Raw genomic sequence first — 19,378 nt, 5'->3', positions numbered from 1 at the left:
AAGTTATTAGAACTCAAAACAGCTTCACCTTACCAAAAGACCAAGTACTTTGCTTTGTATTGTTGACTCTGAAAAAGTCTGTCAAAAGAATATATAGGTTATTTTATCACGAAGAAAAGAACTTTACATATAAACTCGATGCTGTCTTCCCACCTCCAAGACTTGGATGAAGATTGTCACTCCTTGACTTTCAATAAAGTGCTTGCAGGCAGTTGGAGACTCATCTGTAAGATTCCAAAGTGCTTTCAAAGTAAATAAGAGGGCGACATCATCTGAATTCTCAGTAGTCTTTTGTTTCACTATTGCTAGAAGTTCCTAAAAACAAAAAGACAGGGAATTAGATGCCCTAATGACTGACTCAATTCAGGTATAAGGAAAACAAGACTGAAGAAAAGCTTTAGAATCAAACCTATACTCTAAACCCACGTTCTATCACTTAATAGCTTTGTAAGCCACTTTTTTCTATAAAATGAGTCACACCTATCTCTGAGGTTTCTATGAAGATAAAATGAAAAAAAAATTTTAAGTTTAATAAGCATTTGATCTAGCTCTTGGTTCTTGTTAATAATCTTCATAGTAAGTACAGATTAGCTGTTTGATTAACAACACCTGGAAATTAGGCACTTAACTCATGTAAGAGAAACTATAAAAATCAACTAAAACAATAGTTGACTTTTCTGTCAACTAAATAGAAGAACTTTAAGTTTTGGTAAATGTGCTGATGGAACACATAAAAGCTTAAGAATTTACTTTAGAAAAGGTGAGAGAGGGAAACCTCCATGCAAAGATGATACATAAACTGAGAGAAGAAAAAGCTAGTTAAGCAAGGAATGGGGACACAGAGGAATTGGAGTGGGAGTGGCAAAGAAAACATTCACTGTTCTAGGCCACGAAGCAGCTCAGTGTGGCTAAAGGACAACACTACCATCATAACCACATGCCCTAACAAATAAAGGAAACCACAGGCTCACTTTTAACAGAGATTCCAACAGAGATTCAGATCAGAATATTTCTAGATAAACAGTACATTAGTATCTATGCTTTCTCTCAAGCTTATTAGTTGTCATGTGAGACAAGGACAGCCATTTTCACTTAACCAGCTAATAAAAAGATACATAAAATATACAGCACCAAACAAATCAGAGTATGTCTATTTTCAGGAGGAAGAACACCACCTCAAATATGTCACCCAAGTAGAAGAGAATTTATTAAGAGTTCATCACAAAAATAAAGCTGTGAGAGCCAAGAGAATATACAAGTAACACACAACACTGCAGCCACATCTAGACAACCGATAGCAAATGGCAGCAAGGCACAGGAGGAGGAAGGGGAAATAAGTTTGATCCTGAGCAATAACGGTGACTGGCGAGACCCGTGCTTAGATGCATTACGTTTTACCTTAATGCTGTTCAAAATAACTGAAATATTACTTCTGTAACAGATGCCTCTTTTTCAGATACCAGTTTTTCAGATCAAGAATCTGAGGTACAGAGGAGATAAGTACATTATTTAAGGTTCTTATGACTAATGGCCGAACCTGGTTTGTTTTAATCTAAAGCCTGAACTTTGGTACCACTACCTAAAACTATTTCTCTGAGACCTACTATTCTACTCCCCCCTCCATGTTACTTTAAGCCCTTGCTCTCTATATCAGTACCAGTATCAGTCACTCCTCTCTCTATTCCTGTTACCATTCCCAGAAATTTCAGTATTCCTCCATCACATCATTTAGGCAAAATGCCTACCTTAGTTAACCCCTACTCTTCATGCCTCACCCAAAAACATCTTCATATTGAAAAACATTTGCTTAAGAATTAATTTCAGGGGCAGAGCCAAGATGGCGGTGTGAGTAGAGCAGGGAAATCTCCCAAAACCATATATATTTTTGAAAATACAACAAATACAACTATTCCTAAAAGAGAGACCAGAAGACATAGGACAACAGCCAAACTACACCTACACCTGCGAGAACCCAGTGCCTCGCGAAAGGGGTAAGATACAAGCCCCAGCCCCGCGGGACCCAAGCGCCCCTCACTCCACCTCCCAGCAGGAGGAGAGGAGTCGAGGCGGGGAGGGAGAGGGAGCCCAGGACTGCTGAACATCCAGCCCTAGCCATCCGCACTGGAGTGCAGACACACTGTGCGTGTGGTGCTGGATACTAGGGAAACAGGACAGTAAGACCTGTGAGCGGGTCCCCGCAGCCGGCGCCCCTGAGACAAAAGAAAAGTGAGTGCCCTTTGAAAATCTTAAAGGGACAAGGGCCTCACAGCTGGACAGAAGCACCCCGGCACAATCAGCCCAGTAACTGGGAATCCCAGGGAACTCCAGGCACCCCAACCCCCTGGGCAGCAGCGCAGCTCGGAGGCCCCTCATGGTGATAAACAGCCTCCCACCCATTCCCCCTCTGGAGCGACTCTGCCATAGTGGCAGAGGCCACGCCCACAGCAACTGGGCAGAGCTTCTTCCACAGCGTCTGACCAAGAATCAGACACCCTGTCTGTGCGCAGCTGCCCAGCACAAGCCGCTAAGGGTCGCTGTTTTCCCAGGAGAGGAAGGCCACACTAGCAAAAAGGGATGTTCTCCCAGCTGACACATGCACCAGCTCCCCACAACTACCTCTATCACCATGAAAAGGCAGAATAATTTGATCCAGACTAACAGATACCTGAGAAGGAGACAGACCTAACTAATCTCCCTGAAAAAGAATTCAAAATAAAGGTCATAACCATGCTGATGGATCTTCAGAGAAATATGCAAGAGCTAAGGGATGAAGTCCAGAAGGAGATTACAGAAATGAAACAATCTTTGGAAGGACTTAAGAGCAGACTGGATGAGGTGCAAGAGGCCATTAATGGAATAGAAATCAGAGAACAGGAACACAGAGAAACTGATGCAGAGAGAGATAAATGGATCTCCAGGAATGAAACAATATCAAGAGAACTGTGTGACCAATCCAAAAGAAACAATATCTGCATTATAGGGGTACCAGAAGAAGAAGAAGAGCGAGAAAGGGATAGAAAGTGTATTTGAAGAAATATTTGCTGAGAACTTCCCCAAACTGGGAGAGGAAATAGCCTCTCAGACCATGGAAGCACACAGAACTCCCAACACAAGGGACCCAAGGAGGACAACACCAAGACACATAATAATTAAAATGGCAAATATCAAGGACAAGGACAGAGTTTTAAATGCAGCTAGAGAGAGGAAAAAGGTCACCTACAAAGGAAAACCCATCAGGCTATCATCAGACTTCTCAACAGAAACCTTACAGGCCAGAAGAGAATGGCATGATATATTTAATGCAATGAAATAGAAGGGCCTTGACCCAAGAATACTGTATCCAGCATGATTATCATTTAAATATAAAGGAGGGATTAAACAATTCCCAGACAAGCAAAAGTTGAGGGAATTTGCCTCCCACAAACCATCTCTACAGTGTATTTTAGAGGGACTGCTCTAGATGGGAGCACTCCTAAGACTAAATAGATGTCACTAGAGAAAATAAAATCACAGCAAAGAAAGCAGACCAACCAAATACTAACTAAAGGCAAAAAATAAAATCAACTACCCACAAAAGCAGTTAAAGGAAACACAAAAGAGCACAGAATAAAACACCCAACATATAAAGAAGGGAGAGAAATAAAGAATCACCAGATAGTGTTTATAATAGCTCAATAAGCGAGTTAAGTTAGACAGTAAGATACTGAAGAAGCTAATCTTGAACCTTTGGTAACCATGAATCTAAAGGCTGCAATGGCAATAAGTACAGATCTTTCAATAATCACCCTAAATGTAAATGGACTGAATGCACCAATCAAAAGACACAGAGTAACAGAATGGATAAAAAAGCAAGAACCATCTATATGCTGCTTACAAGAGACTCACCTCAAACCCAAAGACATGCACAGACTAAAAGTCAAGGGATGGAAAAAGATATTTCCTGCAAACAACAGGGAGGAAAAAGCAGGTGTTGCAGTAGTAGTATCAGACAAAATAGACTTCAAAACAAAGAAAGTAACAAGATATAAAGAAGGACATTACATAATGATAAAGGGCTCAGTCCAACAAGAGGATATAACCATTATAAACATATATGCACCCAACACAGGAGCACCAGCATATGTGAAACAAATACCAACAGAATTAAAGGAGGAAATAGAATGCAATGCATTCATTTTAGGAGACTTCAACACGCCACTCACTCCAAAGGATAGATCCACTGGACAGAAAATAAGTAAGGACACAGAGGCACTGAACAACACACTAGAACAGATGGACCTAATAGACATCTATAGAACTCTACATCCAAAAGCAACAGGATACACATTCTTCTCAAGTGCACATGGAACATTCTCCAGAATAGACCACATACTAGGCCACAAAAAGCCTTAGTAAATTCAAAAAGATTGAAATTCTACCAACCAACTTCTCAGACCACAGAGGTATAAAACTAGAACTAAATTGTACAAAGAAAGCAAAAGGGCCCACAAACACATGGAGGCTTAACAACATGCTCCTAAGAATTAACTTCAGTATCTGCCAAATAACTTCAAATGGACACTCAACTATACTTGGCAATTCTACTCTATTTCTCAATTTGCTCCAAAGGCTACTATTTCATCATTCTCTCTATTCACACTTTGCCATCTTTATTTTGATCTTCTGTAATTTTTTTTAAATTAAGGTATCATTGATAAACAATCTTAAGGTTTCACATGAACACATTATGGTTTCAACATTCATTCATATTATCAAGTCCTCACCCCCCATTGCAGTCACTGTCTATCAGCATAGTAAGATGCTGTAGAGTCATGACTTGTCTCTTCCATGCTGTACTGCCTTCCCTGAGACCTATCTATATTGTGAGTGCTAATCACCATGCCCCTTACTTCTCATCTCCCTCCCTCCATAACTGCCCTCCCCATCTCCCTCTTTGGCAACTGCAAGTCCCTTCTTGTGGTCTGTGAGCCTGCAACTGTTTTGTTCCTTCAGTTCTGCTTTGTTGTTACACTCCACAAATGAGTGAAATAATTTGGTACAAGTCTTCTACACCTGCCTTAACTTCACTGAGCATAATACCCTCTAGCTCCATCCATGTTGTTGCAAATGGTAGGATTTCTTTCCTTCTTATGGCTGAATAGTATTCCATTGTGTATATGTACCACCTCTTCTTTATCCATTCATCCACTGATGGACACTTAAGTTCCTTCAATTTCTTGACTATTGTAAATAGTGCTGCAATAAACACAGAGATGAATATGTCTTTTGAATCTGGGATCCCGTTTCCTTCGGGTAAATTCCTAGGAGTGGAATTATTGGGTCAAATGGTATTTCTATTTTTAGTTTTTTGAGGAACCTCCACATTGCTTTCAACTATGGCTGAACAAATTTACATTCCCACCAGCACTGCAGGAGGGTTCCCCTTTGTCCACATCCTTGCCAGCATTTGTTGTTCCTTGTCTTTTGGATGTTGGCCATCCTAACTGGTGTGAGGTGATACCTCACTGTGGTTTTAATTTGCATTTCCCTGATAATTAGTGATGTGGAACATCTTTTCATGTGCCTGTTAGCCATGTGAATTTCTTCTTTGGAGAAGTGTCTGTTCAGATCCTCTGCCCATTTTTTAATTGGGTTGTCTTTTGGGTGTTGAGGTATATGAGCTCTTTATATATTTTGGGTGTTAACCCCTTATCGGATAAGTTGTTCATGAATATATTCTCTCATACTGTAGGATGCCTTTTTGTTCTGCTGATGGTATCCTTTGCCAGACAGAAGCTTTTTAGCTTGATGTAGTCCCATTTGTTCATTTTTGCTTTTGTGTTCAGGAAAACATTGCTCGTGTTTATCTTCAGGAGATTTTTGCCTAGGTTTTCTTCAGTGAGTTTTATGGTTTCATAATTTGCATTCAGGTCTTTGGTCCATTTTGAGTTTACTTTTGTGTATGTAGTTAGACAATGATCCAGTTTCATTCTCTTACATGTAGCTGTCCAGTTTTGCCAACACCAGTTGTTGAAGAGGCTGCAATTTCCCCACTATATACCCATGGCTCCTTTGTCATATATTAATTGGCCATATATGCGTGGGTTTATATCTGGGCTCTCTATTCAGTTCCTGATCTATGGGTCTGTTCTTGTGCCAGTAGCAAACTGTTTTGATTACTGTGGCTTTGTAGTAGAGCTTGAAGTTGGGAAACATAATCCTGCCAGGTTTATTCTTCCTTCTCAGGATTGCTTTGGCTATTTGGGGTCTTTTGTGGTTCCATATGAATTTTAGAACTATTTTTTCTAGCTCACTGAAGAATGCTATTAGTATTTTGATAGGGATTGCATTGAATCTGTAAATTGCCTTAGGTAGGATGGCCATTTTGACAATATTAATTCTTCCTACCCATGAGCATTGGATGTATTTTCATTTATGGGTGTCTTCTTTAATTTCGCTCATGAGTGTCTTGTAGTTTTCAGGGTATATGTTTTTTACCTCTTTGGTTAGGTTTATTCCTTGGTATCTTATTCTTTTAATTGCAATTGTAAATGGAGTTGTTTTTCTGATTTCTCTTTCTGCTAATCAATGTTAGCATATAGGAATGACACAGATTTCTGTGTACCAATTTTGCATCCTGCACCTTTGCTGAATTCAGTTATTAGTTCTAACAGTTTTTGGGTGGATTCTCTGGGGTTTTTATGTACAGTATCATGTCATCTACAAACAGTGATAGTTTAACTTCTTCCTTACCAATCTGGATGCCTTTTATTTCTTTGTATTGTATGATTGCCATGGCTAGGACCTCCAGAACTACACTGAATAAAAATGGTCAGACTGGGAATCCTTGTCTTGGTCTGATCTTAAAGGAAAAGCTTTCAGCTTTTCACTCTTAACTGTGATGTTAGCTGTGAGTTTGTCATATCTGACCTTTATTATGTTGAGGTATTTGCCCTTTATTCCCATTGTGTTCAGAGTTTTATCATGAATGGATGTTGAATTTTGTCAAATGCTTTTTCATCATCCATTGAGATGACCGTGTGGTTTTTGCCCTTTTTGTTGATGTGGAGTATGATGTTGATTGATTTTTGAATATTGTCCCATCCTTGCATCCCTGGAATAAATTCCACTTGGTCAAGAACAATGATCTTTTTGATGTATTTTTGAATTCAATCTTTTTTAATCTACTAGGCTTTTTTGTGGCTTAGAATGTGATTTACTCTGGAAAACATTCCACATACATTTGAGAGGAATGTGTATCCTGTTACTTTTGGGTGGAGTATTCTGTAGATGCCTGTTAGGTCCATCTGTTCCAATGCATTGTTCAGTGCCTCTGTTTCCTTGACCTGTCTTTTGTTGTGAGTAGTGTGTGGAAATCTCCTAAAATGAAAGTGTTGCATCTTATTTCCCCCTTCAATTCTGTTAGTGTTTGTTTCACATATTTAGGTTCTCCTATATTGGGTGCACAGATTCTTAGAATGGTTATATCCTCTTCTTGGACTGACCCCTTTATCTTTATGTAATGTCCTTCTTTGTCTTGTTACTTTGTTTTGAAACCTATTTTGTCAGTTGCAAGTACTGCAACTCCTGCTTTTTCTCTCCCTGTTATTTGCATGAAATATCTTTTTCCACCTTTCACATTTAGTCTGTGTATGTCTCTAGGTTTGAAGTGAGTCTCTTGTAGGCAGCATATAGATGGGTCTTGTTGTTTTATCCATTCTGTAACTCTATGTCTTTTGATTGGTGCATTCAGTCCATTTACATTTAGGGTGATTATCAATAGGTACGTACTTATTGCCATCACAAGCTTCAGATTCGTGGTTACCAAAGGTTCAAGGGTATCTTCTTTACTATCTAACAGTCTAACTTAACTCACTTAGTATGCTATTACAAACACAATCTAAAGGTTCTTTCTTTTTTCTCCCTTCCTTTTCTTCCTCCTCCATTCTATATCTATTAGGTATCATATTCGGTACTCTTTGTGTATCCCTTGACTGACTTTTGGGTAGTTGATTAATTTTGCATTTGCTTGGTAATTAATTGGTCTACTTCCTTGACTGTGATTTTATTTTCTCTGGTGACAGCTATTTAGCCTTAGGAACAGTTCCAACTATAGCAGTCCCTCCAAAATACACTACAGAGATGGTTTCTGGGAGGTAAATTCCCTCAATTTTTGCATATCTAGAAACTGTTTAATCCCTCCTTCAAATTTGAATGATAATCTTGCTGGGTAGAGTATTCTTGGTTGGAGGCCCTTCTGTTTCACTCCATTAAATGTATTATGCCCCTCCCTTCTGGCCTATAAGGTTTCTGCTGAGAAGTCTGCTGATAGCCTGATGGGTTTTCCTTTGTATGTCTGCCTTCAATACTCTGTCCTTGTCCTTGATCTTTGCCATTTTAATTGTTATATGTCTTGGTGTTGTTTTCCTAGGGTTTCTTGTGTTTGGAGATCTCTGCACTTCCATGACCTGAGAGACTATTTCCTTCCCCAGACTGGAGAAGTTTTCACAATTATTTTCTCAGAGACTTTCTATCATTTTTTCTCTCTCTTCTTCTTCTGGTATCCCTATAATGCAAATATTGTTCTGTTTGGATTGGTTGCAGAGTTGTCTTCTTCTTTCATTCCTAGAGATCTTTTTTCTCTCTGTGCCTCAGCTTCTTTGTTTCTGTGTTCTCTAGTTTCTATTTCATTTACTGTCTCCTCTATCTCGTCTAATCTACTTTTAAATCCCTCCATTGTATGTTTCATTTCAGATACTGCATTTTTCAAAGTTTCTTTTTCTTGAAGTTCTCCCTGCAATCTTGAATATTTTTCTGTACATCTGTGAGCATGCTTATGATTTTTATTTTGAAATCTTTATCAAGAAGATTGGTGATTTTAGTTTCCCTGAGCCCTCTTTCTGGCATCTTTTCTTGCAGTTTTGTTTAGACAAAATTCTTTTGGAGTTTTACTTTTTTAGTCACTCCTAAGGAATAATAACTTTGTGTAGATGGTGCCCTCTAGTGCCCAAAAGCTCTACTCTCTGGAGCTACCAAGTACCAGTAGCAATGGCAGGGGTCACAGGCAAGCGGAACCGGTTTCAGCCAAGGAAAGAGTTCTTTTCTGCCTTCCCAGCTGTAGCATCTGCCTCCACTGCTAGGTCCAGAGGCCCATGTGCACAGGAGGAGCCTCTGTGCTATGCCCCTGTAGCTACCATAGGTGGGGCCACCCTCCACTTGGCCTGACATGATGGCAGGGGAAGCAGGTGTGCAGGATCAGTGCCTGCTTGGAGGAAGGAGTGACAGGCTGCATGTTGCAGGGGTGGGGGGCATTGCATGGTCCTCGGGGCTGTGTTGCCAGTCAGGGGGATGGAGCATGTGAAGCTCCTGAAAGTTCCCAACCTGCTGTGCTGAATGTGCCAAGATGATTTTGTCCAACTGACCTTTCTCCTGAGCACGGAGCTCTGTATAGTCTTTGCTCTTTTAGTGCCCCTCTTGCTGCTGGGAAGTCTTTCAAACTGCCTGCCTTTCTTTTGTCCCGGGGTTGGGGGGGTCAGTTGTGCACACCTGTTCTCCACAAGGGGCTGGAATCTCAGTCTCAGAGTATTCCTCCCATCTTTGCTTTCCAACCCCATTAATCTCCAGAGCACCATGTAATGTGGGTTCATGCTACCGATGCAGATCTCCAGAGCTGGGTGCTCAGCATTCCAGGCCTTCTAATTCCTCTCCACTCCTTTTCTCTTCCCCCTGTGGGCCGGGGTGGCGGGAGGGCTGCGACCCACTGGATTGCAGCTTTGCTACTTTACCCTTTTCTTTCAGTGAGGTCTTCTCTTTCCCACATGTAGGCTGTCTGTTCTGTAGTCCTCTGGTCACTCTTTCAGGGTTAGTTGTATTTTCATGTTATACATAGTTTTGGGAGGAGGTTTCTGCCTCACTTCTCATCCACCATCTTTCTCCAACCTCTCTTTAATTGCCATCTGTATACTCTTTTCATTTGATCACTTCATCTAAGTTTTCACTGAGAATTATAGTTGTTCTTCCTAACAACACTCTAACAATCTACCTGCAGTTGTATCAATGTAGTGTCTTCCCTTCTGCTCCCATTTAAAGCCAACAGGTTTACTTTCTGCTCTATATACAATTTCTGTACACAGATTTGGCACTAAAGCTGTTTCCCTCAGTCTTGCCTATGCCATCAATTTTTTCCTCTTCTCAGAATTCCTTCTTATGGGCATAAAATGTTTCTTAATAAAATTCATCTTGAAAAAAAAATAACACTACTGGCCCCATATAGTATCTTTATTTCTTTGTCATTAAGATATTTCAAAAAGTTTTCTCCATTTCTCACCTCCCCTTTGCTCATCATTGTATTCCAACCAGATTTTGTCCCACTATTCCATAAAAATAATATAAGCAAGATAATAATTTCCATCCTGCCAAATCCAACAGTCCTCGCTCTGCCTTCATTTCTCTCACTCATGACTGCCCAATTTTTCTTGCAATATTTCTCTTGGATTCTAAGACACCATTCTCCCCTGGTTTTTTACCTCATTTTGGATGCTCCTTTTCTATTTCTTTATCCTCTTACAACTTATCTATTTCAGCCTTTTTCTTTTCTCCACATATACTCCACACTTTCATCCCATGTCAGAACAGATGGCTCCAATTATTTCTCTAACCTTGTCCACTTCTGAGCTGCAAACCGTATGTTAAACTGCCTAGTTGACCATCAAACTGCTTAAGCATCTCAGAAATTAACACATCCAAAATCACTCTTGTTTTTTTTAATCCCTGTAGCTCCAGGGGGAAGCAGTATTCCCAGCCCAGGGCAAGTAAACCAATGTGACCAAAATCAGCCTAAGAAAAGGCTAGATTGGGAGAAATCCTTTTACTACTCACAATGAGGCCCCTCTGTTCATGCATGCTCTCTCCTTTCTCCCTGTCCAGCCTTCAGCATGTAAATAGCAAAAGCCCACTTGGTCCTCTCAGTCCAAGTCACAGTGTGCACTCACTTTCCCACCAGCCCCTTCCAGGAGAAATGCCTTGGGCAGGACCCCAGCAACCACAGGTGCCAAGCCAATTATACAATGGGGGGAGAAGAGAACAGCCTCTCTCCACCCCTTGCCTGAGAGGCTGCAAGAAGCTGCAGCTGTATATGTAAATGGTCTAAGACCAGGTGAGAAATTCTGGAAATACTGCAATTTACCCTAGAATCGCCCAAACCTAGCTAGACACCAAATACTCAATAGGTTCCACTTACAACAGAAAAGCAAAAGGTAAAAGTCTTAGGAATAAATTAAGAAATGTAACATCAAAATAAAGAAAATGTCCACATACTTTTGCAGGACATGAAAAACTGAATTAAAGGAGTAACACATACAGTTAGTTCTAAGGAAGAATCATTATCACAGATGTCAATTCTCCTAAGTCAATATATAAATTTAACACAATGCCAAAGAAAACAAGGCTTTTCAGAACTCAACAAGCCAGTAATTCTGGTGTTCACATAGAAAAACTAACAGATATGGTGCACTGAAAGAAACCCAAGGAAGATCTTAACTAGTAAAGGGTTCTTAGAGATAAGAAATAAAAAGATCTCAGCATGTAAATAGACATACAAATTAATGAAAAGGAATAAAGTCCAGAAAGATGCAAATATATGAGTATTTACTATTTGATAAAGATTGCACTGCATAACTGGAGAAAAGATCAATTATTCAAGGCAACAGGGCAGGTATTAAGAACAGACCCCTACATCTCAAAAAAATTCCAAATATCAAATATTTACATTTAAAAAAAAAGAAACCAAAAATTGACAACAAAAAAGAGGAATTTATGAAAATATTCCATTGAGTGGGAAAAGACTTTTTAAATGTTCCGTCAATCCCAGAGGCATAAAATAATAAATTTCACCACATAAAAATTTTAAAAAAACTTCTGCATGACAGAACATGCCATATATACAATAAAAACAAAGAGCCAATTGGGCAAAAATACATGCATCTCATATTATCATAGTCAAAGGCTCATTTCCTTACTACATAAATTTTATAAATTAGAAAATAGCAACCCAAAAGGAAAATATACAGAGGCCATGAATAGACAGTTCACAGGAAATATACTTCAATAGAACTACCTTCATATTTACTAGAGCAGCAGAATCACTAGACAACATCTACACAGATAAATCAAGAAATCATTATAAGCATTTTATTTAGAGATACGGAGGTACATACCAGAAGAAATAGCTCTATGAGTTAAGACTAGTTTCTTCTGGGGAGCAGGTCTTACAGATTTTTCATTTTATAGGCCTAGAGTGATTAGATTTTTAAGATTATGTCCATCCATTTTTTATTTTAAAAAAAAGGTCATAAAAGTGACAACCAACCTACCTTAACTGCCATGAAGAGCTCTTCTTTAAGGTCTGCAGTTTGCTCAGGTGAAAGCTGTTAAGCAGAACAAAAAGCCAAATGTGCAGTATTAGGCCTCCATCAAGGCGAGGGGAGCAAAACCTTGCTTTTAGCAATCACATACCTGCAGGGCTAGAATTGAGGTGATGCTTACTGCCATTGTTTGCATCTTTGGGTTTTCATGCTTACAGAGCCATCGCATGACAAACTTGGCAGCATCAAATCTGAAAAGCAGTATTTTTCTCACAATAAAGTTTGTGAAACTGCACATGAGAGAAGAAAATCACTTAGCCTCCCTAGTAAATACAGTCTTGGACTTCTAAAGCCTCAGCTGTGAAAGAGCATTTGACCAAAGATCAAAAGAGGAAGAAGAGTGCATGCAAACAAAAATGTGAATAAACTGCACAGGAGTCAAAGACAGCCAAATGTAAGAAAGACATTTTTTACCATTCAATTTCTACTATGATGGGTCTGAAAAAAGAAGTTCCGCAAGAGGTAGTAATTTCACATCTGAATTGTAGACAGTGCTAAAATGCCACAGCAAAAAATTTAGTGAGAGAATTCATGCCCTTTTACAGAGGTGGTTGTTACTCAGCTTCAACTGATGACTGCCGTGCAGGAATACGGACTGAGCTGAAAAAGATCTTCCAACTTTGCAAGAGAAGGTAGAATACAGGTTTTTCTTAAACGAGAAAAACCACCTTCCCTACTGTATTTTTAAAAGTCAGCTCCCATTTGAAGTACACATTTCAATTAGATTTAAGAATACAACTCTGAACCCACCAATCACAGGCTTTGTTCATGTCAGCTTATGCTTAATTTCCCTGCTGTTGGCAGCAATACATATAAGTTTTTGATTTACGAATCTGGGAGATTACAAAGGTCTCAAGAGGAATCCCTGTGTGATAAGTACTATACAAACATCATATCTAATCCTCGTGTCACTATTTTACAAATGAGGAAAAACTTATGCACAAATATAATGGAGAGGCTAGAACTTAAGTATGTTTAACTTTTTGGAAGCCCATGTCCTTTCCACTCACTGCCCTGAAATGGAATCACATTTTAGGAGATAACATTTTCAAGTAGGGTACTTCCAATTACTTCTGTGGAAGAGGCTCAACAAAGCATTCTCCCCAATCACCTTGTCCCAGCCTTAATCAGATCCTTGCTAAGCTAATAACCAAAACCCAACAATGCTCAGAGCAACACTATATACTCCAAAATCAGATGACCAAGTTTTATACTTGCCTGTCAAATGGAACATCCACAAGAATCCTGGAATTGGTTAAGGAGAGAAGACAATTCTTCTGTAACTTTAAGGGAATGAAGAAAAGTAATATTGAACAAACGTGTACTCCATTCTAAATAAAAGTTACAAGCATCCGGAAGATGACATCAATGTGCTTTTCACTGAAAGCTGGTTACCTACCCCTCTCCAAGTTCTTCATTTACTCTTACTCTGCCACATTTACTTAAAAGAATAATCCTTCCCCTCCTTTTTTATTTTTGCAAAGACGGGGGCTGCTCATTCACCTGAACCCTAGTAGCCTGCCGTTGTGTCAGTTCAAATCAATCACCTGACACCTGGCCCATCTACTGAGTGACAAACGTCCTTCGTAGACCTCAAACCTAACAGTGACAGAGCTGTTACTTCCTACCCCAGACTGGAAGGAGGTGAACTGGGGCTTTACAGATGAGGGATAGAGGCCTCCTGGGAAAGCTATGTGAATAGGAAAATATAATATCTCTTTAAAAGGCCAGGAGTAGGCCAATATGATAGAAGTATAGTGTATGAGGCAGGGGCAGCAAGCCTGAAATGCCAATAGGAACTAGACAGTAGAATAAGTTAAGAGGGCTGAGTGTGAAATAACAGGACAGTGGTAGGAATTATGGCAAACTAGAGAATTCATGCGCCTTTAGGGGAGGCAGTTGTTATTCAGCTCCAATGGATAACTACATGCAGGAATGAAGACTGAATTAGGCAGGGTCTTCCAACTTCTCAAGAGAAAATGGAAAAATGAAAGAACACCTTCCTTGCTATATTTTAAAAAATTTATTCCCATTTTAAGTACATATGTCAATTACATTTGACAAATTTATACAGCTATATAACCATCAGCCACCACATCAAGACAAAAGTATTTCCATCACTCCAAAGAGTTCCACTAGATTCCCTTCTAGTCAATCCCAACCTTATAAACCCCAGCCCCAGAAAATTACAGTCATTACAGATTAGTCTTCTCTAAAGTTTCATATAAATGGAATCATACAGTATCTTCTCTTTTGCGCCTGGCTTGTTTTGCTCAGCGTATAATGTTCTTGAGAGTCATCCATGCTGAATGTATCAGTACTTCATTTTTCTTATTACCAAATAGTTTTTCTTTATATGAATACATCACAATTTGTTTATCTATTCAACTGTGGATATCCAGGAAATTTTCAATTTTTGGGAATTATGAATAAAGATATTATGAATATTCATGTATAAGTCTTTGTATGGATCTATGATTTCATTTCTCTAAGAGTGAAATGGCTGGGTAGTATGGAAGGTGTATGTCTAACTCTAAGAGAAACTACCAGATTGTTAAGCTGGTGGTTCTATCATTTTACATTCTAACATCAATATATGAGAATTTCAGTGGTTCCACACCTTTGTTGGCACTTGGTAATGTCAGTCTCTTAATTTTAACCAATCTAGGGGGTGTGTTGTGGTATCTGGTATGTAGTAGTATCTCCTTGTGATTTTAATTTGCATTTCCCTGATGACAAAAGATACTGAGCCATCTTTTCATATATGCTCATTTGTCATCTGCATATCTTTGGTGAACTGTCTACTCAAATCTTGCCTTTTTAAAAAATTGGCTTGTTTGAGGTAAACAAAAGTAAAAATAATGAAGGGGGAATCCTCATGTCACTATTTTACAAATGAGGAAAACTTATGCACATCAAACCAAAAAGCTTCTTCATAGCAAAGGAAACCACCACAAAACAAAAAGGCAACGTAATGTATGGGGAGAAGATATTTGCAAATGATATATCTAATAAGGGGGTATTCCAAAACATATAAAGAATTCATACAACACCAAAAAAAACCCAAATAATCCAATTAGATAATGGGAAATCTGATAGAAACTTTTCCCAAAGGAGATGTACAGACAGTCAACAGACATGTGAAAAGATGCTCAGTAACACTAATCAGGGAAAACAAATCAAAACCACATACCAGTCAGAATGTACAGATGAGGATGTTGAGAAAGGGGAATGGCAAGGATATGGAGAAAGGGAAACAATCTTACACTGATGGTGGGATTGTAAACTGGGGTAGAAACTATGGAGAGCAGTTCATAGATTTATCAAAAACTAAATATGGAAATAAATACCTCATATCCTAGCATTTCCACTTCTGGGAATCTACCCAAAGAAAACAAAACCACTAAAAAGTATATGCACTCCCATGATTATCATAGCATTATTTACTATAACCAAGATATTGTATTTACAATATTGTTATTTACAAAATATTTGTAAATACAGCAACCTAAGTGTGGCATTGATGAATGGATAAAGAGGTTGTGGTTGGTAGATACAACAGAATATTACTCAGCCATAAAAAATGAAATCTTGTCATTCACTGTAACATGGATGGTCCTTCAGGGCACTTTGCCAAAGGGCAATAAGCCAAAGAAGGGAAAATATCTTATGATTTCACTTCTATGTGGAATCTTAAAAACAAAACAAATAGATTCACAGAGAACAGACTGGTGGTCACCATGGGGAGGTGAGTGAGGGAATGGATAGAATAGGTTAAGGGGATAAAGAGGTACAAACTTCTAGTTTTAAAATAAGTTAGTCACAAGGATGAAAATTAAAAAAAATAAAAGGTTGGTTTGTCTTATGTTAGTTAGAGTTATATAAAAATCCTCATAATATAAAATAAACACTTTTCCAAGCCAATGGCTTGCCTTTTATTTTTAAAAATTTTTTGTGAGAAGCTTTTAATTTTGATAAATTCTAATTTATTTTTCTTTTGGATGTGTTTTTTATATCTCATGAAAACTTTGCCTACTTTGAGGTCACAAATATTTTAACCTGTTTTCTTCTAGAAGTCGTAAGGTTTTAGATTTTATATTCAGACCTATGATACAATTTAGTTCAATTTTCACATATGATGTTAAGCCTGTAGGGATGTACCAAAGTGTTAACAGTAGATGTTTCTGGGTAATTGGTTTCTGAGAAATTTTAAAAACTTAAACCCAATTGCTTATTCATATTTCCTATTTATTCTGTATCAAACACAAATTCCTTCATCTATTTGCTCCTCTCTCTCTCAGGTAAGATGAAAAATCAAAACTAAGTAAAATATTTTTTGCATATTTATCCAGAAGGAAGAAACACAGTTATGTATTTAAGTAAAATTACCTGCTGGTAATGGGGGAAATTTTTCAGAGCCTTGAAAAGCAGACACGTAACCTCTGACAACAGACGGATGGGCATCCCCCTGGCCAGGCCCTGGCGTGTTAAGTTGAGGGTGCAAGCACTGGCTATGAACTGCACTGGCAAATCCAAAGGATGATTCCTCATTCCTGCAGCCACAAGCTGAAGATAAACTTGTTTTTAGAGGCATATGGCAACATTAGCATTGTTTTACTGTCTTGTTTTGCTCAGTGGGATAGAAAGTAACAGATTTTCACTATCCTCAGCACTTAATTTTAGGACACCAACAATACCCTCCAATCCAACTGTAGCCATGAACTAACTGGGTGACTTTTAGGCAAGTCATTGCCCTCCCTCTGGACCTCTGTTTCGTCATTTGTAATTTCATAATCATTTATTGTGCCTCACTCCAAATGACATGAATTGTAAGCACTACAGGTGACACAAACATGAATTACTTACATCATAATTCTTAACAAAGTCTTGAGAGAGAAATATGATATATAAACAGAGCATTGTGAGGGATGTTAAAACACAAAACTAGGGGGAAAAACACAAAAAAGGTATAAACAAACTCTATCTAAGATAATTATGGAAAGAGCAATCATTTCTGGTATAAAATCAAAAGGCTTCATTTGGAGAACACACTTTGGTCTCAGAATTTGGACAGGAGAGGGAAGTGGGGGTGGAATGGAGGGGATTTCACAGGGCAGGAATATGTGATAAGGAAATACATGAAATAGACAAAAAGATGGGATAAATCCACCCACACAGGCAGAATAAATATGAATTTGAGAGAATTTTGAAAGAACATGAAAAGTAATAAAACATTAGAAAGGTAATTAGCAGACAGACTATGGGAGACCTAGAACACAAACGTAAAATGAAGGTTGTGTACTAAGCTTAGACTACAATTGCTCTGATATTCAATGACAATGTGATCTGTTTCATCTATCAAACAGGGATAATCATCCTTACCCACCTCTGCAGACCAGACTGCTGATATTTAAATGAACTAGAATTTTAAGAAACTAGAGCTTCTTGCTTTGACAGCTCTGCATGAACACAAGGAGCCTAGAGACACACTTCTACTATGGAAAATTACTTTTTCTATATTGAACTGCTCCTAGAATTTAATTGGATTGCCATGATCTGCAATTTAAATATGTAGAAACAAAAAACAAAAAAATCACATGATTTTCAAAAAAATTAATCACAGACTCTCAGGTATGAAAAGGACTTTTAGAGTATCTAACTCAATCTCCTCATTACAGATGGGAAACAAAGGTCCAGAGTTTTTTCTTTATATTGTATTGCCTTTAAATTATGAATAAACAATCCCCCATGGTACAGAAATAGCCCTTTTTTTAGAGAACTACAAAGAATTACAAATAATAAAGATGTTGTGACTTTAAGACTCCATTTTGTTACTACATTTAATTTTAAACAATTGCAATTTTCTCTTCCAAACCATTTAATACTTCCAATTATTTTTTTAAAAAATTCCTCCTTCCATAAACCAAAGCAAAGTATGACCCTATCGATACTGGTAATTTTTTTATTCAGAAAACACTTTAAATGGTAGATTTGCTCACTTTCAATTATTGTTATTTTTTTCTGTTCTTGTTGAGATCCTGTTGTTTTCTTTCAGAAGACCAGATGTTATAGATTTTAGAGTATATAAATGAAAGAAGAAACAAGAAACAATGTTTAAGTCAAAGTGATTTCATGTTTATACATTACTGAGTTGCACTTTAGGCAAAATAGTGCAATGGTCCTATTAGCCCCTTCCAGGCCAAATTAAAAAACTAGACAATTCAAACTGATTCAGATGCTCAAAACAAGAGATGATCTGGCACTTAAGCCTAACACTGTTTTCCTTTCTCTGTGAGGGTACTTTGACTCACTACAGAATAAGACATTTAAATCACTGTATAGTGTGTTTGGTGAACAACTTGAATCAATTCAAGTAAGAAGTAACAATAAAAACTACTTTCTGAGAGGTAGTTACCTTTAAAAGAGCAGGCATGGTTACCTGCACTGAAAACGTCTCTGTGAAAAGCCTGTAGAGGGCTTCCTTCATAAAACATGACCTATTCTGGTATCTGCTCAGTGCTTCTGAAATCTGACTCATATTGGCTCCTCCAGCAACCTGAAAAACAAAGACGTCACCAATATGCTTCACATTCCTCTTAAGCACAGGCTTTTAGGTGCCTCAAATGTTTGAAACAGTAACAGGTATTCAATTAAATGTTCCAGATGCTTATTTAGCGAAGTTGTTCTCATTCAATTGAAATTCTAATATGTAACTGTTCTTATCATGCTATTTTTACAGATGGGTTCACAGAGGTGAAATAAGGTGTTAACTATAACAAAGCAATTAAGTAGTAGAGCTAAATTCAAATATCATCTCCCTACAACTATATTACAGTTAAGAGCTCAACTTAATGGGTAGCATGTAAATTTTTAAACAACCAATAACAATGAATACATATGTCTTCCAAGTACTCATATGGGACAAATCAGACAATAAAAGACAGGGCAAAGGTCACATAAAACAACTAAAATGAAAA

At 38.1% G+C, this 19,378-nt stretch overlaps 1 protein-coding gene across 1 annotated transcript in view; it reads right to left on the bottom strand.

The window, feature by feature from the left end:
• Positions 1–19,378, bottom strand: part of ZYG11A (zyg-11 family member A, cell cycle regulator) — a 64,144-nt gene that overhangs the window by 10,138 nt on the left and 34,628 nt on the right. The window contains 7 exon segments of the mRNA XM_073232851.1: positions 34–78; positions 154–315; positions 12,351–12,404; positions 12,493–12,592; positions 13,620–13,684; positions 16,791–16,967; positions 18,817–18,957. Of these exon segments, the coding sequence (XP_073088952.1) occupies positions 34–78; positions 154–315; positions 12,351–12,404; positions 12,493–12,592; positions 13,620–13,684; positions 16,791–16,967; positions 18,817–18,957 (744 nt within the window).

Source organism: Manis javanica, chromosome 4 (genome assembly GCF_040802235.1).
Source record: "Manis javanica isolate MJ-LG chromosome 4, MJ_LKY, whole genome shotgun sequence".
NCBI lineage: Eukaryota > Metazoa > Chordata > Mammalia > Pholidota > Manidae > Manis > Manis javanica.
This window is presented reverse-complemented; position numbering and strand designations above follow the sequence as displayed.